The 22645-nt window shown below is 39.2% G+C and overlaps 1 protein-coding gene and 1 non-coding gene across 4 annotated transcripts in view; one reads left to right on the top strand and one right to left on the bottom strand.

Annotated features, from left to right (window-relative positions):
* Positions 1–22645, top strand: part of SLC17A5 (solute carrier family 17 member 5) — a 58370-nt gene that overhangs the window by 12127 nt on the left and 23598 nt on the right. For 2 of the 3 annotated variants that reach the window (XM_022590376.3, XM_089921742.1), the window contains exons 2-7: positions 54–250; positions 2442–2675; positions 6063–6150; positions 7568–7654; positions 9080–9198; positions 19563–19721. In XM_022590376.3, the coding sequence (XP_022446084.1) occupies positions 54–250; positions 2442–2675; positions 6063–6150; positions 7568–7654; positions 9080–9198; positions 19563–19721 (884 nt within the window). The remainder of the gene's footprint in view (positions 1–53; positions 251–2441; positions 2676–6062; positions 6151–7567; positions 7655–9079; positions 9199–19562; positions 19722–22645) is intronic. The other variant, XM_089921743.1, reaches the window with a different exon arrangement.
* Positions 11810–11916, bottom strand: LOC115801819 (U6 spliceosomal RNA). Its single transcript, XR_004022173.1, has one exon. It is a non-coding gene; the product is annotated as a U6 spliceosomal RNA (small nuclear RNA).

Genomic DNA, 22645 nt, shown 5'->3' with positions numbered 1-22645 from the left:
TATCATCTAAGTTACTCTTTAAATGAAAGTTTTTCCACCAATCTTTATTTCAGCTCCAGTGTGCCGCTCTGCTCGTTACAACCTAGCATTTTTGGCCTTTTTTGGTTTCTTCGTTCTCTATTCATTACGGGTGAATCTGAGTGTGGCGTTAGTGGATATGGTGGATTCCAACACGACTACAGCAGATAATAGAACTGCCAACGAATGTGCAGAGCATTCCACTCCCATAAAAGTTCTTCACAACCAAACGGTCAGTGCTGGTTTTCAAGCAAATGATCTTAATCCCAAAATACTTCCGAGTAAAAATATTGAAAAATATTGAATTTATTCATCCTACAGAAACACAGACACTTTCTTCATGTAAACTCTGAATCATTTTCTTTTGTGTTTTCCCAGTAACTGGTTAGACAGTTAACTTATAACTGTAGCTGCTGCTGTTGTGCCCTGATCTGTTTGAAAAGCAGTCTTTCAGTTTCCTCCATAAACATACTGTCCTTGAAGAGAATTTGGAAAAACCTGTCTGGCGTATTAGAAAATTAGGTTGTTTTAGATGTTGCTAAATAGTTTTTGTGGGACCATTATTTAATAGCTGTACTACTTAAAGGGTTCTGTTGCAGGAGGATTAAGCTAATCTCAACTACAGGATGAAAAATAAGAATGGGTCAGTTTCAAAAAAAAAAATCTATACATGCCTCACCTAAGCTACTGATGTCATTTCGCCTCCCTCATATTATACTGGAATTGATAAGTGCATGTTCATCATTTGTTCAGAATTGAGTTTTACACACTTTCAACATTTTCTTTTGTCTCACATGGGGAGACAATACAGGCGGGAAAGGCTGGTGTCCTTTTTTGTGTGTGTAGCCACACTGTGCGACATGTGGGATTTTAGTCCCCGGACCAGGGATTGAACCTGCACCCCCGGCAGTGGAAGCTCACAGTCTTAACCACTGGACCGCCAGGGAAGTCCCAGGTGTCCTTTTTTTTTTGCGGCACGCGGGCCTCTCACTCTTGTGGCCTCTCCTGTTGCGGAGCACAGGCTCCGGACACGCAGGCTCAGCGGCCATGGCTCACGGGCCCAGCCGCTCCGCGGCACGTGGGATTCTCCCAGACCGGGGCACGAACCCGCGTCCCCCGCATCGGCAGGCGGACTCCCAACTACTGCGCCACCAGGGAAGCCCCTGTCCTTTTTTGTAAGTGTATTTTCATGCATCTTCAGTGCTCACAAAGGAGCCAAATCCCATGTAGGTGAGTCTCTCCTGCCATTTACAGACAGGATCACTCCAACAGGGAAGAGGGTTTCTGCCCAAACAAGCACATGTACAAAATAATGACTTATCAAAAATCTTTACATTGGACTTCAATAATGTTGCCGAATATGTATTTGGGTACACATCACCCACTTTCCCCACCTCAACCTGTAATTGCTGGACACTTCATGAAGCCCTGGAATTCTACAGAGAAGCTGTAGATTGGTACTCGAAACAAGGATAATTAGGGCTTTGCTTTGTGTCTTTACTTTTGATAAGTGCTTTTCATGATCCACCTACTTATTTGCCCTACATCGACAGTAAAAAGAAATCCTGAATGGTTCTTAACACGTGGGTAGGTTACAGGGCTATGTGTGCTAAAGATGTCAGATACTCAGTCACCAGATCTTCATTTTCACCTTACTGTGTACTGCTAATTAAAAGACATTTCCTACTCACGTGAAGTTTCTGGCTTGGTTTAAATTCCTGCACTTTTGTATCGCTCTATGTCCTTGTTGAAGTGCTTGGTCTGAAATGGTCTATTAATTAATGGCCTCTTAATTATCTATATTTTTGCATACTAGTAGCCAACATTAAGTGAATATTTAGTGTGTGTCAGGCCTTATTTTATGGGCCTTTTTCATTTACTCTTCCCAGATCACAAATCCAGTAAGTAACAGAGCTAGGCTTGAACCCAGGCCGGGCTCCAAAGCCTAGCCTGACCACTGCAGTTTCCTGTTCGTAGCTTTCTGGATTAAACCTGTACCTTTTTTGAGCCTTCTTTGTCATGGTCATTACAAAATACCTACAATTCATCCCATAGTCTAGTTTCATAAGACAGCAAGCCTTCCTGAACATTATGACTTTCAATGATTTTCGATTCACTTCTAGAATCTGCATGTCTGTATCACGGTGACTCACCTACCCAGTAGAAAGTCTGCATGTTCTTCAGTCTAAAACAATGGTTCTGGGGAGTTTCCTGGCAGTCCAGTGGGTAGGACTCGGCGCTTTCACTGCTGTGGCCCAGGTTCAACCCCTGGTCGGGGAACTAAGACCCCACAAGCCTCACGGCCAAAAAAACAAAAACAGTGGTTCAAAATTACATTTATATGTACTCACATGCCAGTAAGAGAAAGGAGCCGTTTCATCAAGGTCTTAAAAGGCTGTTCTTTTTCCTCCTACTCTCTACAGGGTAAAAAGTACCGATGGGATGCAGAAACTCAAGGATGGATTCTCGGGTCTTTTTTTTATGGCTACATCATCACGCAGATTCCTGCAGGATATGTTGCCAGCAGAAGTGGGGGGAAACTGCTGCTGGGATTTGGGGTCCTTGGCACCTCTGTCTTCACCCTGTTCACTCCCCTCGCTGCAGATTTCGGAGTTGGAGCCCTCATTGCACTCAGGGCCCTAGAAGGACTAGGAGAGGTAATTTTTTTTCTCTTTTGTTATTCTTCTTACCCTATATCACTTTCTTGTCTCCTTAAAGATATCATTCTTGGGCTTCCCTGGTGGCGCAGTGGTTGAGAGTCCGCCTGCCGATGCAGGGGACATGGGTTCTTGCCCCGGTCCGGGAAGATCCCACATGCCGCGGAGCGGCTGGGCCCGTGAGCCATGGCCGCTGAGCCTGCGCGTCCGGAGCCTGTGCTCCGCAGCAGGAGAGGCCACAACAGTGAGAGGCCCATGTATCGAAAAAAAAAAAAGATATCATTCTACCATAGAAAAATGATTCATTTCATTGGCATATAGAAAGACATTGAATGCTAGAGCTGAACACATTTTACATGTATAACAATAGTTAATAAAATTTATTAAATTTTCAAAAATTATAAAAAAGAAAAACGGATAGTAATAATTTGTTTCTTATTTAGGCAAAAAGAGACAAAAAGACAAGGTTAATACAGTCATAATAGTAGCTGATAATTATTGATCACTACCTACGAGCCAAGTACTAATCCAAGCACCCCACATGTAATTAATTATGTTTAACGGGCTTCCCTGGTGGCGCAGTGGTTGAGAGTCCGCCTGCCTATGCAGGGGACACGGGTTCGTGCCCCGGTCCGGGAAGATCCCACATGCCGCGGAGCGGCTGGGCCCATGAGCCATGGCCGCTGAGCCTGCGCGTCCAGAGCCTGTGCTCTGCAACGGGAGAGGCCACAACAGTGAGAGGCCCACGTACCGCCAAAAAAAATTAAAATAAAAGATATTATTCTTTGATATGAATATGAACCAGAAAAAATGACACTGGAAGATAATAGGGGTTTATTTTTTAGTTAGAAACTGATTGACTATGAAATAACATGAGTAGATTTCACTTGTGGTCAGTGAGGTCTTGAGTGGGGGCACTCCAAAATTAGAAGCTTTACTCAAAGACTAGAGAAAACATTTTCTAGGGGAATACTTCATAGCTTCCCCTACTCCCTCCTACTGAGGAGATAAGAAACCACTATTAAAACCATGAGGACAGACCATCCTAGTTCTTGAACTTTTGCCACTGTTTACCTCTGCTCCATCATTGATTGCCCAGGTCTAAAACATATTTTACCCAATAGACTATCAAATTGCCTTGTTTTCCTTTAAATTTGTTGTTTTTCATAGAACTTCTTCTTTATCATTTGTTCTTTCTTCTGGTCCTCTAACTTAGAGACAAATAATTTATCGTTTTATGTAGCTACCTTTTTTTTAGTCCTGTGATTCTTCTGGCCTCTCTGCTGCTTTTAAAATTGTTATTATTAATTTTTATCTTTCTTTTCCTCTCCTCCTAAGATTTCGATCATTTTTTAATTATTTTAAAAATTTAATTTCTTATTTTTTTTCCTTTCCACTTCTCTTTTGCATTTCGTCATGTGTACCTCCATCTTTAAATAATGATCTCGTTTCATTTCTAACTTTGAACTTCTCAAGGCATAGGTTTATTTCGCTCTCTCTTAACATTTCTTTAACCAAGCAAGATAGTGGCCTCTGGGTTTAGCATACAGCTTAAAGGTTATTCTGTATCATGCTGTGTAGGAAAACCACTGACTGGAGTAGGAAAATCAGAGTTTGAATAATAACTCCACTGTATCTAATGGTAGAACCATAGGTTTTAATATAAATATCATACAAATACAATATATAATATAAATCAAATATATTAAATACCTGCCCCATCCTCAGTCACAGCTCAGATGTGATAATAACTGCTAGAAAACTTTGGAAATTGCCAAGTGCTTTCTAAATGTAAGCTTTGGTCACTCATCTGGACATTCTTATTTTGTCCTTATCGAATAGGGGTGTACCAAATAAACCCTTCCTGACTACAAAATAAAATTACCCCCCCCCACTAACAGGTTCCTTTTCTCCTTATCTAAGTAAAATATATACAGGTCCCTTTTCTCCTTCTCTAAGTAGAAAACTAAACCCTCCTTGACTACAAAATAAAATTACCCCCCTACTAACAGGTTCCTTTTCTCCTCATCTAAGTAAAATATATGTTTTACAGATAAACTGAAGTTCTAAGAGGTTAACTGATCTTTCTGAGGCTACACAGCTAGTGAATGGCCAAGGAGAGCTGTGAATCGACTGCTGCAAATCTACCAGAATCTATTCCTTCCTGTTCCCTTGTAGCATCTCCTCCTCTCCCAAGCCTCTGTGAGCCTCCCTGCCTTCACTGTCTTGTTGCTTCTCCATTACCAGTAATTAGTATTTTTTTAAATTGAGGTATAGTAGATGTCCAATATTATATAAATTTCAGGTGTATAACAATTCAAAATTTTTATGTATTATACTCCATTTATAGTTATTATAAAACATTGGTTATATTCCCTGTGCTGTATAATATATCATTATAGCTTATTTATTTTATACATAGTAGTTTGCACCTCTTAATCCCCCACTCCTACCTTGCCCCTCCCCTAATTGGCATTTACTAGGCTAATTATCACCAGAAAAGAAAAAAATACCGGTAAGCACTCTAATTGAGTGTTTTTTGATAGTACCATTTTTTGGTAGGACCATTTTTCCTGTTGAGTAAGGTGAATCTGAATTTTCTTCTAGTATCCCACAGTATTAGCTCAGTATTTTTAAAAGTTACGTATTGATAACATTCCCATTGCATTCAGGCCATAAATAAAGTAAATGAGGGTTTCCCTGGTGGCACAGTGGTTAAGAATCCGCCTGTCAATGCAGGGGACACAGGTTCAAGCCCCCATCTGGGAAGATCCCACATGCTGCGGAGCAGCTAAGCCCGTGTGCCACAACTAATGAGCCTGCGCTCTACAGCCTGTGCTCTAGAGCCCATAAGCCACAACTACTACTGGGCCTGCGTGCCACAACTACTGAAGCCCGCGCGCCTAGAGTCCGAGCTCCGCAACAAGAGAAGCCACGCAATAAGAAGCCTGTGCACCACAACGAAAGAGTAGCCCTGGCTTGTCACAACTAGAGAAAGCCCTCGCACAGCAATGAAGACCCAACACAGCCAAAAATAAATAAATAAATAAATTTATAAAAAATAATAATAATAAAGTAAATGAGTGAAATTCACTGTGGGAGGGTACCTTTATATCCTCATTCAGTACATTCTTTTACATTTTTTGTAACCCTTGCCTTGCAGTCCTCAAATCAGTTGACAGAGTCCACAAATCTTTGTTCAGATTTTGAAAGTACTTCATTATGAGGTATTTGCACTCAGCACTGTAAAGACATCTCACTCCATGAAACCTGATTCTAGCGTGAGTCTTATCCAGAAACTTCTCTTGCAACAAAATACTCAACTGAATTTAAAACATGAACAAAACTACCTTGTATTTCGTCAGAAATATCTTTTTCCCTTCCCAGGGTGTCACATTTCCCGCCATGCATGCCATGTGGTCTTCGTGGGCTCCTCCTCTTGAAAGAAGCAAGCTTCTCAGCATTTCATATGCAGGTGAGATAACTGTTCTTGTGAAGGTTTTCGCTACAATGTGTTATCTGTATATCAACCTTGGGGGAAGGGCGCAAAGCAGAATCATGCAATGTCAGGTGCTTTCTTTGGGGAAAACTTAAGTTGCAGGGGTATAACTTTATTCTTAATGTTCTTCTTTGGCTCACCAGCATATAGCAAAGTGGCTCCATTGACTACTGTCATTTTCTCCGTCTGCCATCATTTATTTCAAAACATGTTGCCTTTTCAGATGTTGATATAGAGAATGCTTCAACAAAACAAAGCCAAAAAAAAAAAAGCTGGAAAATAAAACACTTTTGTCCTTAAATTGTGATTTGATTTGATCATCTGATAAGCTGGTCATGACTTTCAACCCCTCCTTTCAGACACCTTGTTTTCTGTGCATTTATTTGCTATCATTTGGTGTGTAGGTAAGATAGCATGAGCTTTATATGTGAATTATAATTTCTCCAGCTCACACACTGAATGAAAACTTTTCATTTATGTTTTTGGCACATAGTGCCTGGCATGGAACAGATATTCAGTAACTATTCAACCCGGTTTTCTAGCCTTCCTACTCCTTGCCTTCACCCAATTGAAGTTCCCCAACCCACTTTCTGCTTCCCTACTTCCATTCATTTGCTCACCCTGTTACACCTGCCTCTATATCTTCTTTCTTATGGGACCAGATCTTGCCCATCTTTTCAAAGTCCCACTGCTGCTTCTTACATCTTTTCCTGATCTCTAGAGGTCAGAGGTAATCTGTCTTACATTTGAACTTCCATATTGCTCTGTGACACTCAACACTTTCTAACGTGTAATAATTATTTGTTTATATTTACTTCCTATATAAGACTAAAATTTGAGACCAGAAACAATGTCTGATTATTTTAGCTCCCACTGTACCTTCTAAGATGTCTTCTGTTTGGTGGTTAAAATGAATTTTATCACTTATTTATCCGAAACAATTGTGTGTAATATATTTGGGGCAAATTAGACTACCAAAAGCTTCGTTCTTTTTTCTCCAGGTGTGCTGCAGTAGGCTATGTTTAGAGACCATCTTTGAGCCTTTCCCCAAACACTTGGCTTTCTAACACATTTACTAGTAATGTGGCATTTACTGGCTCATATTATAATAGGTCTTCTATTGACTGATGCCTTCTAATTCATCAGTAGCTACATAATTGTAACTAATATAACTACATATTAATGTATACATTTTACATATTGTGGGTTTTCTAGTAAATGATCCCTTAAGAGAATGGGTTGTTTATATTTACATGTGACTAACTCAACTCCTATAGGATCTGAATCACTCTTTTCTCTGTTGTCTGTTATCCGTCTTCTTTAGGCTGTAGACCTGTGTCCCCTCTTTGTTCATTTTTCTCCAAAGTTTACAAAGTCTTTGTTGTTATTCTAGGAGCACAGCTTGGGACAGTAGTTTCTCTTCCTCTTTCTGGTATAGTTTGCTTCTATATGAATTGGACTTACGTCTTCTACCTCTTTGGTAAGTTTATTCAAAAATGTAACCTAAATTATAATGTGATAGATCCAAAATGTAATAGTGATCTAATAATTGGTTAAAATATGTATATTCCAATTCACTGAAGTACCCATCTCCTAGGCCACAAAGCTCTGAAACATTTACTGACAACCTGTTTTTCAAGTTTATGTGGTTAAAATGATCCAGCTGAGTTGTGACCTGATGTTAATTCTGGAATATTTGTTCAATAGAAACTGCTGTTGAATCCAGGACTTAAATGCTATACTTACTATAAAAACTGCTGTGTTGTTTATTATAAAAGATGTATATTTTGAAAATATTTCTTCTCAAACAAAGTAGGATGCTCTCACTTGGTAGTTTTAATCTTTTTTGTTTCTTTGTTTAGTCCCAGGACCTTTCATTTCTCAATCTCAATAGCAGGACAATACACATATTTAATAAATTAGATTGCCATGTAAACATTTATGCAGGAAATATATCTGCAATCAAAACAAAAATCAATAAACAAAAGCAGATACCTGTGGAAATAATAGATTGTAAACTTTTATTTTTTAAAAGGTTTGTCTGGTAGGCCCTGATAGGCAGAGTCATGTGGTTAAAAGTTGTTCTCTTCAGGTGCAAACTTCCCATTACAAAATAAATAAGTCATGGGGATGTAATGTACAGCACAGTGATACTGCGGTACATACTTTTTTCTTTTTTTTTTTTGGCTGCATTGGGTCTTCGTTGCTGTAGTGGGCTTTCTCTTGTTGCGGCGAATGAGGGCTACTCTTCGTTGCGGTGCACGGGCTTCTCCTTGCGGTGGCTTCTCTTGTTGTGGAGCACGGGCTCTAGGCGCACAGGTTTCAGTAGTTGTGGCATGCGGGCTCAGTAGTTGTGGCTCGTGGGCTCTAGAGCGCAGGCTCAGTAGTTGTGGCACACGGGCTTAGTTGCTCCACGGCATGTGGGATCTTCCCAGACCAGGGATCAAACCGGTGTCCCCTGTATTGGCAGGCGGATTCTTAATCATGGCACCACCAGGGAAGTCCCTGTGGTACATACTTGAAAGTTGCCAAGAGAATAAATCCTAAAAGTTCTCATCACAAGAAAAAAAAATGTTTGTAATTTTGTATGGTGATAGATGGTAGCCAGATATATTGTGGTAATTATTTCGCAGTGTATATAAATATCAAATCACTGTGTTGTACACTTGAAATTAATGTAATGTTATATGTCAGTTATACTGAAATTTTTTTTAAAGTTTTTCCCCTTAAAAATTTATAGGAGATAATACAAATAGCAGTTATCCCATTAAAGAATTATGAGGAACTTGAAAACAAAGCTGAAACCAATTTTTCATTAAGTTTATAATTACATAATTTTTTCAAGACAGAAAAATTGCTGTTGGTGCATACTAATTTCATTTACCTCTTATTTTTCTATTTTAAGGTATAGTTGGAATCATTTGGTTTATTTTATGGATCTGGTTAGTTAGTGATACACCAGAAACTCACAAGACAATCTCCCCCTATGAAAAGGAATACATTCTTTCATCATTAAGAAATCAGGTAAGGACTTTGGCACATTTTAAAAATAATTTCAGAACCTTTTTTTTTCTTCAGAATTAAGATACCAGTTTTTTTAATAGATATTTCTGTTGTGAACACTCTAGGCAAAATAGAGCAGGCAAATTAAATAAATGTACAAAGTACTGTTTTGTCCAAGAAATGTCAATTCTTTCTAGTTTAAATCTATGAAATTTAAAATCTAGAAATTTACTTAAATCTAGTTTAAATCTATGAAAAATTACTTTTCTAAGTAATTTTAAACCTTCTAGAGTAATGATTATCAAGTGAGTCTCCTCTGTCTTCTTAATTAGTAGAGAATAAGATGTGTTATTTACAAAAGGAATCTTATAGCTATACCCTAAATGTTAGTTGTTAGAAAACTAGTGTGTTTTTATCTGTATTTTAAACGAGTGTGATTTAACAAGGACAGCACATTTATTGTGATATATAATAATATAATATGATATACACCTGTCTGCTCCTCTAGGGTAGCCCTTCAGGAAAAATTTATACTTAACTAAAGTAAGATTTGTTTCACTTAATTGAGCACAATAGCAAGTCAGAAATAAAAGTCTATCATAATTTAATAGTCTGTCATAATTTAATTTATGATAAATTATTTATCATAATTTAATACATACTTTATCATAAATTCTCAAGCCATGGAGGCAAAATATTTGCCTTTTGGTGGGAATAAAAGAAGAACATGAAAACGTTAGGAAAATTAAAATATATACAGTCTTTTCTTTAGCATTGTTAATTGCTTCATAGTCACTTTATTGGTTTAAGAACATAAAATATTTCGTGTAAGAGTTTTCTTGCCCACTAAGTTATTATTACTGATATTTTCAATGTTTATATATAGTAAACCAGGCAGTAATTAAACATTTACTCACTCACGTTTCTTTTTTTTTTTGGCTGCTCTGGGTCTTTGTCGCTGCTCACAGGCTTTCTCTAGTTGCGGCGAGCAGGGGCTGCTCTTTGTTGTGGTGCGCAGGCTTCTCATTATGGTGGCTTCTCTTGCTGCGGAGCACGGGCTCTAGGCACACAGGCTCCGTAGTTGTGGCTCACAGGCTTAGTTGCTCCGCGGCATGTGGGATCTTCCCGGACCAGGGCTCAAACCCATGTCCCCTGCATTGGCAGGCAGATTCTTAACCACTGTGCCACGAGGGAAGTCCCGCATTTCTTTTCAAGTTTTACAATTTGCTACAAAGGTCTCTATAAACTGCTGAATTTTAAGAAATACGGCATCGCTTGGTCTTTGCCAAAGGTTGACAAAAATCTGGAAGAAATCACCAATGTAATAAAGAAAGTTACTTTGAGATCTCAGTGTTCTCTGAGATGTTAATCAAATGAATCACCCACTTTTTCTCACTAAGGAACAGATTAAAAGACTTAATGCATTGTAAATGGGTCTTGCCACGTAAAACTTGATATATCTTATATATACAATGGAATATTACTTGGCCATAAAAAAGAATAAAATTTTGCCATTTGCAGCAACATGGATGGACCTGGAGGGTATTATGCTTAGTGAAATAAGTCAGACAGAGAAAGACAAATACTATGTCTTTTCTTTTATATGTGGAATCTAAAAAATAAAACAAATGAACAAATATTAAACAGAATCAGGCTCATAGATACAGAGAACAAACTAGTGGTTACCAGAGGGAAAGGGGTCAGGGCAGAGGCAAGATAGGTGAAGGGGATTAAGTGGTACAAACTATCAGGTAAAATAAGTAAGTTACAAGGATGTAATGTACAGCACAGGAATGTAGTCAACATTTTATAATAACTTTGTATGGACCATAAGCTATAAAAATACTGAATTACTCTTTTGTACACCTGAAACTAATATAATATTGTAAGTCAACTATACTTCAATTTTTTTAGAAACTTGATATGTTTTCTCACATTTTCTCAGCATTGATGATTAACAATTTGCTTCTTCTAAAACTTCATTTTTATCATTCTTTTTATGGACTTACGAAACCTTTTAGTTTATATAGATTTTTTTTAAAGCTAGTTTAATATGTGCCTAAATCTGTCCATTATCCAAACCTAAGGTTAATCTGTTTTTCCATATGCTTCAGAAATTGAAATATTCAGAAGCAAGAGGAATTAGGGGAATTAGATTTCATAGAACTCCAAACTGCATTCTTAAACCAGATGACATTGTCGTTGAAAATGTCATAAAATACTGTGTTACATGAAGCTCCACTTTTAAATCTTGGATCCAAGAAATGTTCGGCATCTGCTGTACTTCATTCATTTCTTAAACATTTTTTGAAAGCTTACTGTGTCCTAGGTTCTTTGTCAGGTACTGAGGACTAAAAAATTAATCAAAGAGAGGGAATGAACAAGACATGGTTCCTGTGGGACCTGTGATCTCCAGAGGGATGAACAGAATTTCAATCTAATACAGGCTGAACAGTGCTGTGTTACAGGTTACACAGTACATCTTTGATACAGAGAAGGCAGGGGTCTTCAGCCAGCCTAGGAACAGATCGGAAAAGCTCTGGTGTTGATGGTCTCTGGCCAAAGACTGTCAGCAACATACCTGTAGTTGAACAAAGGGGTTTCTTTCTTTCTTCCTTTTTTTTTTTTCTTTTTAAGTGTGGAACGCTTCATGAATTTGCGTGTCATCCTTGTGCAGGGGCCATGCTAATCTTCTCTGTATTGTTCCAGTTTTAGTACATGTGCTGCCCGTGTGAACACGGCGTTTCTTGTTTTGCTGCAGTGAAGAAAGCACACCATGAGGAACCACAGGGCATCCCAGCGAGAGAGTAGAGGGCAGCTTGTTATAGCTTAGACTTGTGTTAGGAAGCAGTAGTCACTCACATTAGCCGGGAGAGGAAGGTTTTGCGCCTTTGTGTGGTTCATACCTTCTTGTTTTGTTGTTGTTGTTGTTTTGTTTTTGGGGGGGGTGTTTTTTTTTTTTTGACCACACTGAGCGGCATGCGGGATCTTAGTTCCCTGACCAGGGATCGAAACTATGCCACCTGCATTGGGAGCCCAGAGCCTTAACCACTGGACCTCCAGGGAAGTCCCCATAGATTTTGTTTTTGTCTGTGCTCAGAGGTGATTAAGGAGTGGCCTATTTGTCTCATTCCATCATTCTCTTTTTTTTTTTTCTTTTTTTTTTTTTTTTTTTGCGGTACGCTGGCCTCTCACTGTTGTGGCCTCTACCGCCGCGGAGCACAGGCTCCGGACGCTCAGGCCCAGCGGCCATGGCTCACGGGCCCAGCCACTCCGCGGCATGTGGGATCTTCCCGGACCAGGGCACAAACCCGTGTGCCCTGCATCGGCAGGCGGACTCTCAACCACTGCGCCACCAGGGAAGCCCCATCATTCTTATAGAGTGACTTTGTTCACAGTCAATGGAGCACACTGTGGCCCAGCTGTTAGAAGCAGGCCAGCTCAGGTAAAGGCTGTATCTGAACAATCTTGAAAGAGAAGTTGGAGTTAACCAGGCAAATTGGGAGAGTGAGAGATGTGCGGACATCCCAGGCCAAAGATGTGGTATAAGCTGAGACAGAGGAGAGAGAGTGATACCTGCCAGGATAGTGCCAGAGTCAGGTATTGCTGCAGGTAAAAGGCAAAGGTAGATAGTGGCAGGAGATTGTAGGGCGTGGGCAGAAGCCTGATCATGGAGCGTCCGGTACACCCCGCTGAAGAGCTTAGACTTTATCCTTTAGGCACTGGCATGCCATGAACTGTTTGTAAGCTTGAGGTGACAGAGTGAAGTTTGAGTTTTATAAAGCTTACGCTAACAGCTGTGTGGAGAGAAGGTCTGAGCCAGACAAGCAGGGGCTCCAGTTATAATGCTCTCTCAGTTATCCAGCTAAGAAAAGCCTGTACTTATAGGCAGAAATGTGATTTCATTCTTGCAATAAGTAGATTCTACATTTATGACAGCATGTATAGTTCTGATTTTGATTCAGAAATGTTACAAGAGGAATAAAATCTTCAGGGCACTCTGCAGGTAAACTCAGAAGGCCAGCTCATGACTAGCTCATGGATAGACTGCCTATAGTAAGTAACTAGTGAGTGCTTTAAGATCATCAACTACTGCTCTGTGTTGAAGATGTCCCTTTTTTTTTTTTTCAGATGTAGAAGGAAGGATCTATTATTACTTGCAATGAGTAAGGAGAACGCCGGGGATTTTCCCCAAAGCAATGCCTCTCTCTCTTTTTTTTTTTAAATTGAAGTATAGTTGATGTATAGTATTATGTAAGTTACAGGTATACAATATAATGATTCACAATTTTTAAAGGTTATGCTCCATTTATAGTTATTATAAAACATTGGCTATATTCCCCATGTTGTACAATGTATCCTTGTAACTTATTTTATACCTAATAGTTTGTACCTCTTTATCCCCTACCCTTATGATGCCCCTCCCCCTTCCCTCTCCCCACTGATAACCATTAGTTTTTTCTCTATATCTGTGAGTCTGCTTCTTTTTTGTTATCTTCACTAGTTTGTTGGGTTTTTTTTAGATTCCACAAGTAAATGATATCATACAGTATTTGTCTTCCTCTGTCTGACTTATTTCACTTAGCATAATGCCCTCCAAGTCCATCCATGGTGCTACAAATGGCAAAATTTCATTCTTTTTTACAGCTGAGTAGTACCCCATTGTATATATGTACCATATCTTCTTTATCCATTCCTCTGTCGATGGACATTTAGGTTGCTTCCATGTCTTGGCTATTGTAAACAGTGCTGCAATGAACATTGGGGTGCATGTATCCTTTCGGACCATGTTTTTCTCCAGATATATGCCCAGGAGTGGGATTGCAGAGTCACATGGTAGCTCTATTTTTAGTTTTTTAAGGAACCTCCATACTGTTCTCCATAGTGGCTGCACCAATTTACATTCCCAACAACAGTGCAAGAGGGTTCTCATCTCTCCACACCTTCTCCAGCATTTATTGCTTGTGGATTTTTTGATGATAGCCATTTTGACTGGTGTGAGGTGTATCTCATTGTAGTTTTTTTTAATATTTATTATTTATTTGGCTGCACTGGATCTTAGTTGCAGCACGTGAGGTCTTCGTTGCTGCACGCAGGATCTTCATGCGGGATCTTCATTGCAGTGTGCAGCATCTTTAGTTGTGGCATGAAGGATCTTTAGTTGCAGCATGCAGGATCTTTTTTTTTTTTTTTGGTTGCAGCATGCAGAATATTTAGCTGCAACATACGGGATCTTTTAGTTGTGGCATGCAGACTCTTAGTTGCGGTATGTGAGATCTAGTTCCCTGACCAGGGATCAATCCCAGGCCCCCTGCATTGGGAGCACGGAGTCTTACCTGCTGGACCACCAGGGAAGTCCTCTCATTGTAGTTTTGATTTGCATTTCTCTAATATTTAGCAATGTCGAACATCTTTTCATGTGCCTCTTGGCCATCTGTATGTCTTCTTTGGAGAAGTGTCTATTTAGGTCTTCTTTCCATTTTTTATTGGATTGTTTGTTTTTTTGATGTTGAGTTGTATGAGCTGTGTATATATGTTGGATATTAACCCCTTATCAGTCATATCATTTGCAAATATATTCTCTCATTCAGTAGGTTGTCTTTTCGTTTTGTTGATGGTTTCCTTTGCTGTGCAAAAGCTTTTAAGTTTCATTAGGTCCCATTTGTTTATTTTTGCTTTTATTTACTTGGCTTTAGAAAACAGATCCAAGAAAATATTTCTACAATTTATGTCAGAGGGTGTTCTGCCTATGTTTTCCTCTAGGAATTTTATGGTATCCAGTCTTATGTTTAGGTCTTTAATCCATTTTTAGTTATTATTTTTGTGTTTGGTGTTACAGAATGTTATAATTTTTTCTTTTACATGTAGCTGTCCAGTTTTCCCAGCACCGCTTATTTAAGAGACTGTCTTTTCTCCATTGTATATTCTTGCCCCCATTGTTATAGATTAATTGGCCATAAGTGCCTGGATTTATTTCTGGGCTTTCTATCAGTTCCATTAATCTATGTGTCTGTTTTTGTACCAGTACCCTACTGTTTTGATTACTATAGCTTTATAATATAGTCTGAAGTCAGGAGCACATTCCTCCAGCTCTGTTCTTCTTTCTCAAGATTGTTTTGGATATTTGAGGTCTTTTACGTTTCCATACAAATTTTAAAATTATTTGTTCTGGTTCTGTGCAAAAAAGCCATTGGTATTCTGATAGGGAGTGCATTGAATCTGTAGATTGCCTTGGGAAGTATGGTCATTTTAACAATATTAATTCTTCCAATCCAAGAACACATTATATGAAGGTCTCTTTTTAAAAAAATTTTTAAGACATTACCACTTTACCCATTGAAGTTTTCTTTTCTCAAGAGATCTCGTATTGGTTTTTTTCTTTTCTTAAGTCTTTTTTTAAAAACATTTATTTATTTGGCTGAGCTGGGTCTTAGTTGCAGCATGCAGGATCTTCGATCTTCGTTGCAGCATGCAGGTTCTTTAGTTGCAGCATGTGGACTCTTAGTTGTGGCATGTGGGAGTAGATCTGCTTTTGGTTTTTTTCTTTTCTTAAGTCTTTTTTTAAAAATATTTATTTATTTGTTTGTCCGTGCCGGGTCTTAGTTGCAGCACGCAGGATCTTCAGTCTTCACTGCAGCATGCAGGTTCTTTAATTGCAGCATGTGGACTCTTAGTTGCGGCATGTGGGATCTAGTTCCCTGACCAGGGATCAAATGCAGGCCCCCTGCATTGGGAGCATGGAGTCTTAGACACTGGACCACCAGGGAAGTCCCTTTACTTAAGTCTTGAGAACAGCATGTTTTATAACTGTTTTGCTTCTCTTTTATACCTTTTAGAAAGAGTGTACAATTTTGCAGCCTTAAGCAAATGAGGGCTCTGGCTTGAATATTTAGTTGACCTAACTTAAGAACATGTATTGCATGCAGCTTTTTCTAAACCAATTTGCTTTTATTTGCATTTGACAGGAAGACCTTTTTTTTGTGAAGTTGCATATAGAAGATACTCAAATGTTGTTGAATATCCTTACCCTTCCTTTATAGTCTAGAAGAATTTGCTCATCTGACAACAAATACATTTTTGTTTTGTCCTTTCCTGCTTCAACTTGTATGAAAAAAAAGCTGTATGGGCTATTATTGCTAATTTAATGATACATTCTCTATACAAGATCCAAGACCTCATTGATTGTTCCTTCAGAAATTCCCTTACTCTAATATCTAAAGAAAATTTGCTCCCAGCCAAGAGGGGCTAGAGCTGGTTCACAGGCTACTTCAGGGTTCACAGCTGGGAGCAAGATCTGTATGTCTTTTACATAACACACAGGCATGCGTGACTCCTGCCAGGTCCCTTGACATGTTTCTAGATCCCTCTGCCCCCAGAAAGGCACTTTTGCCCGTGGATGGATGCCAAATTGTTGCTGGGGGTAGAGGACAATGGATACCAGTAGGGGACATATTATTTGGCCATCTTGCTGACGTCACTCTCCACATATAGCTGGTTATGGTTGAGTGATTCTCCGGAAACATCAGATTATCAAAAATTCAATTGATATACTGCAAAAATATTCCAGTATGGCTCAGTTTGCTTCAGTTTTGCTTCATTTGTACAAGCAAGATTATGCCTAAATACTGGTGAAGAGCTACAAAAGCTATTATCAGAGCTTCTAAAACATCACCATCAGTAAGTGTAAATACATGCAGCGTGAGTCTTAAAATTATTACATATTTCACATTAAAGTTTATATTTCCAGGAGGGGGGAATACATTATTCAGAATATATTTAGTTTTCAGAGATCAGATACATTTAAGCTCGTATCTTTCAACACAGAAGTGTGATTTCGTTTCCTTTGTGAGTTTCACAGCCATGTAAAAAGAGCTATATTCCAAATTCCTTTAAACTCTAAAATCTCTAGACTGGTTTTTTCCTTCCTCTTTGTCCTAAGATTTTCAAGCAAGGGGTGGCAGAGGGCAGGGGGGAGGTTGCAGAATTCTTTAATTACTACAGCAGAGGATCCCAAAGTTTGCTACACTTTGAAATCACCTGGGGATCTTTAAAAAATACAGCCACCTACCTCCTACACACCTCCCAACCTGATTTAATTGGTCTCGGTGTAATATTGGCCCTGGAGTGTTTTAAGCTCCCCCGGTGATTCTAATGTGCAGCAAAGTTTGGGAACCACTGCTGTGTTGAATCACCAGGGAAGCTTTTTAAAATACATGCCTTGCTCTAGAGCCCACGAGCCACAACCACTGAAGCCTCCACGCCTAGAGCCCGTGCTCCGCAAGACAAGCCACCGCAATGAGAACCCCGCACACCGCAACAAAGAGTAGCCCCTGCTCACCGCAGCTAGAGAAAGCCCGCATGCAGCAACGAAAACCCAGTGCAGCCAAAACTAAATAAGCAACAAATAAATAAATAAAAGAAAAATGAATCCCTGATTGATAGATAAATAAATAAATAAATAAATAAAATATATGCCTTGGCCCTCCACTCAGAAGTTTGGCTTTGGCTTTGATTCAGCAGGTCTGGGGTAGAACACAGCCATCTGTAATTTTGAAGTGTCAAAGGTGATTCTGAAGCGTAGCTGGAATCGAGAACCACTGCTATGTAAGAATAAATGTCCCCTCTCCTTGTCTGCTCCCACATCCCCTACATCTTTGACATAGTGGAGAACACAAGAGCATATCTACCAAGTCACAACAAAAGTCCCTAGAAAAAGGCCACAAGAAGGTTAATACTGGTTCTTCCTCTTTTTGAAATAATAGTGAACCCTGGAGGTAGAAACATAGATTGCTCTAGCTTTTGAGGAAGACACAGCAGAGCCTCAGGATATAGGAAATGTAAGGAACTGATTTCCCAGGCCAGTGGTCTTCAGGCTTTACTTAATCATGCATCAATAAAGCAATGGGGACAGGGGCTTAACAACCTGAATATATGCATGTTTTTACAGTTATCTACATGCACTGCTGTACGTATGGATGTTATAAAAATTAAATAAAGATAAGCTCTTTAAAGGGTGAGTAAGGTGAAATAAACAGTATGTACATCAGTTTTGAATTTTAATAGGAGAAACCTTTTTATCACTTAAAATTAGTAATGATATGTTGTTTAATGGGAGCAGTGTGTTTGAATACGGTGTCTTTTTTTAAATAAATTTATTTATTTATTTATTGGCTGCATTGGGTCTTTGTTGCTGTGCACAGGCTTTCTCTAGTTGCGGCGAGTGGGGGCTACTCTTTGTTGTGGTGTGCAGGCTTCTCATTGCGGTGGCTTCTCTTGTTGCGGAGCACAGGCTCCAGACGCACAGGCTCAGTAGTTGTGGCGCACGGGCTTAGTTGCTCCGTGGCATGTGGGATCTTCCCAGGCCAGGACTTGAACCCATGTCCCCTGCACTGGCAGGCAGATTCTTAATCACTGTGCCACCAGGGAAGTCCCAATACGGTGTATTTGATGAGCCTGCCATTATTTCGCTTGGTGAGGTAGCTGACAAAGGACTCAAGGGGAAAAGTGTCAATTTTACTGTTTTCTTGGTGTTCACTCGTGCTTACATTATTAGACTTCTATTTACTTTCTCCTTAAGAATCTTTTGAAGACATTGTTGATTTTGTAGATTTGTTTTAATTAAAACTGGCTAATAAAATTCATAAATCCATTTTAAAAGGCAGGTGTAAACTGTAACATGCTGTAATATGACACCGAGGGCAGATCAACAAGTAAGGATGCCATTAACCCCTTTTAATTGGGGAGATCATGCAACATGTGATGGTCTGACATATTCCAGGGCCAACCTATTTGTTAAATATTAATAGAGCTTAATTTCTCTTTGTACAATAAAGGTGAGTATAGATAGAAGATCTGTTATGTCTCTCCACACCATGGTGGATTATCTTGCTACCGCTGGGGTGCTTACATCCTGCTTTGAAGACCGTTACTCCAGATGGCTACATAAAAAACCTTCTGTTGCACAGTTCTCATAGATCATTGTAAATGAATAAAGATTGGAGAATGAAATATGAATTCTAATAGGACTTCCAATCTCTTTCCTTTGCCCTTATGTCAGCCTCTGAATTTGATTATTAAACTGTCCTCTGTTTTTTAGGTGGAGAAAGTAATATTGCAGGTGACTTCTGACATTCATAAGGAGTATTTAGTTTGACATTTTAGCTCTAAGATTACATTTCTGTTTTTTCTTCAGATCTGAATCATGGAGTTTCTATTGCTGTTTAATATTTTAAAAGAGTTGTTTAAAAATCTGGGATTTAGTAATCAAGGTTGATAACGTATTCTAGATGGAATTTTAGCTGATCGGATACAGATCTAAACATAGCATGAACATAGCTGTAGCTTATCCTAATTATGCCTGTTTTTGTTTTTTTTTTCTTTTTCAGCTCTCTTCACAGAAGTCAGTGCCATGGGTACCTATGCTGAAATCACTAGCACTTTGGGCTATTGTAGTTGCACATTTTTCTTACAACTGGACTTTTTATACTTTATTGACCTTATTGCCTACTTATATGAAGGAGGTCCTAAGGTTCAATATTCAAGAGGTAAGAAAACATAAGTATCTGCTTCTTATAGAGAGTATACAGAATTTGTTTTTAATCTATGTGAGACTCAGTTATTTTGCATCTTCCATTTTACTCTGATATACTAAATTCTAGAGACTGCTCTTTTTAGCCTTGCTTGTTCCTTTCCTCTGTGTGTGTTAACTCTTGATTCAGAGTATCTTGGCTGGTATCCCCTTTAACTGTGAAGGTCTTACTAGTCCCCAGGAACATGCCAGGATCTCAGATGATAAATGCAGGTGGTACCATATTCCCTTGGGATGGTAGCCCGACTCTGCTGGGAGTCAAGAGGGGTGTTGGGAGACACAAGGTTCTTGTACAGAAACCGCTCTGCAGTGTTATCCAGGTGTTGGCAGAGCTATAGTTGCAAAGCTGTGTAAGACAGACCCCTCACTAAAACTGCCAGTTCCTTCTGAACTCATCAAACTGAGGCAATTCCTATTATCTCTATGTTGACGGATTTTGTCTTTAAAGAGATTGAAGAAAAACATAAAGAGAAAGAGGCACAGTTTGTAAGTAACTTTGGTCGTGTTTTTGCCTTCAAAATGAAGGATAAATCAAAGATGTGAATGTTAGCAGCTAAAATGATAAAACTCTTAGAAGTGTCCATCTTTGTGACTTTGGGCTGGGCAACAGTTTCTTACATATGACACCAAAAGCACACAATGACCAAAGGAAAATATAGATAAATTGGGCTTCATCAAATTGAAAACTTCTGTGCCTCAAAGGACACTATCAAGAATAAAAACCCACTGAATGGGAGAAAATATTTGCAAATCATATATCTGATAAATATATAAAGAATTTATACAACTCAATAATAGAAGGATAAATAACCCAATTTTTTAAATGGGCAAAGGATGTGAATAGACATTTCTTCAAAGATATGCAAGTGACCAATAAGCCCAGGTAATGATGCTCAACATCATTACTCAGTGGTTTGCACAGCAAAGGAAACCATAAACAGGATGAAAAGACAACCCTCAGAATGGGAGAAAATATTTGCAAACGAAGCAACTGACAAAGGATTAATCTCCAAAATACACAAGCAGCTCATGCAGCTCAATATCAAAAAAACAAGCAAGGGTCTTCCCTGGTGGCGTAGTGGTTAAGAATCTTCCTGCTAATGCAGGGGACACAGGTTTGAGCCCTGGTCCGGAAAGATCCCACGTGCCGCGGAACAACTAAGCCTGTGCACCACAACTACTGAGTCTGCACGCTAGAGCCTGCAAGCCAAAACTACTGAGCCCGCATGCCACAACTACTGAAGCCCGTGTGCCTAGAGCCCATGCTCCACAATAAGAGAAGCCACTTCAATGAGAAGCCCATGTACCACAACAAAGAGTAGCCCCCACTTGCCACAGCTAGAGAAAGCCTGCGCACAGCAACGAAGACCCAACACAGCCAAAGCTAATAAATTAATTAATTAATTTTTTAAAAAAAATAAGCAACCCAATCCAAAAATGGGCAGAAGACCTAAATAGACATTTCTCCAAAGAAAATATACGGATTGCCAACAAACACATGAAAGCATGCTCAACGTCACTAATCATTAGAGAAATGCAAATCAAAACTACAGTGAGGTACCACCTCACACCGGTCAGAATGGCCATCATCAAAAAATCTATAAACAATAAATGCTGGAGAGGGTGTGGAGAAAAGGGATCCCTCTTGCACTGTTGGTGGGAATGTAAATTGATACAGCCACTATGGAGAACAGTATGGAGGTTCCTTAAAAAACTAAAAATGGAATTACCATATGATCCAGCAATCCCACTACTGGGCATATACCAGAGAAAACCATAATTCCAAAAGAGTCATGTACCACAATGTTCATTGCAGCTCTATTTACAACAGCCAGGACATGGAAGCAACCTAAGTGTCCATCGACAGATGCATGGATAAAGAAGATGTGGCACATATATACAATGGAATATTACTCAGCCATAAAAAGAAACAAAACTGAGTTATTTGTAGTGAGGTGGATGGACCTAGTGTCTGTCATACAGAGTGAAGTAAGTCAGAAAGAGAGAAACAAATACCGTGTGCTAACACATATATATGGAATCTAAAAAAAAAAAAGGTTCTGATGAACCTAGGGGAAGTACAGGAATAAAGACGCAGACGTCGAGAATGGTGTTGAGGACACAGGGAGGAGGAAAGGTAAGCTGGCAGGACGAAGTGAGAGAGTAGCATTGACTATGCTGGTATATACACTAGCAAATGTAAAATAGATAGCTAGTGGGAAGCAGCTGCACTGCACAGGGAGATCAGCTCAGTGCTTTGTGACCACCTAGAGGGGTGGGATAGGGAGGGTGGGAGGGAGACGCAAGAGGAAGGGGATATGGGGATATATGTATACACATAGCTGATTCACTTTGTTATACAGTAGAAACTAACACACCATTGTAAAGCAATTATACTCCAATAAAGATGCTAAAAAATAAATAAAATAAAATTCGTTTGCCAAAATAAATATATATATATACAGAAATGGAACACAAAACCATAATGAAATACCACTTCACACCTATTAGAATCAGAAAACCAAAAAATAACAAGTGTTGGTGAGGATGTAGAGGAAACGGAACCCTCATACATTGCTGGTGGGGATGTGAAGTGGTGTCGCCATTATGGAAAACAGTTCGGCAATTCCTCAAAAAGTTAAACATAAAGTTATTATTATGACCCAGAAATTCCATTCCTGGGTCTATACCCAAGAGAACTGAAAACGTGTGCACACAAAAACATGTACAGGTACATGTACACAAAAGTTCATAACATTATTCGTAATGATGAAAATGTGGAAACAACCCAAATATGTATCAGCTGGTGAATAGATAAACAAAATATGGTATATTCCACAGTGGACTGTTACTTAGCCACAGAGTGGAAGCCCTGGAAGT

Source organism: Delphinapterus leucas, chromosome 12 (assembly GCF_059928025.1).
Source record: "Delphinapterus leucas isolate spDelLeu-1000000601 "Yukka" chromosome 12, BTC_Dleu_Yukka2, whole genome shotgun sequence".
Lineage (NCBI taxonomy): Eukaryota > Metazoa > Chordata > Mammalia > Artiodactyla > Monodontidae > Delphinapterus > Delphinapterus leucas.
This window is presented reverse-complemented; position numbering and strand designations above follow the sequence as displayed.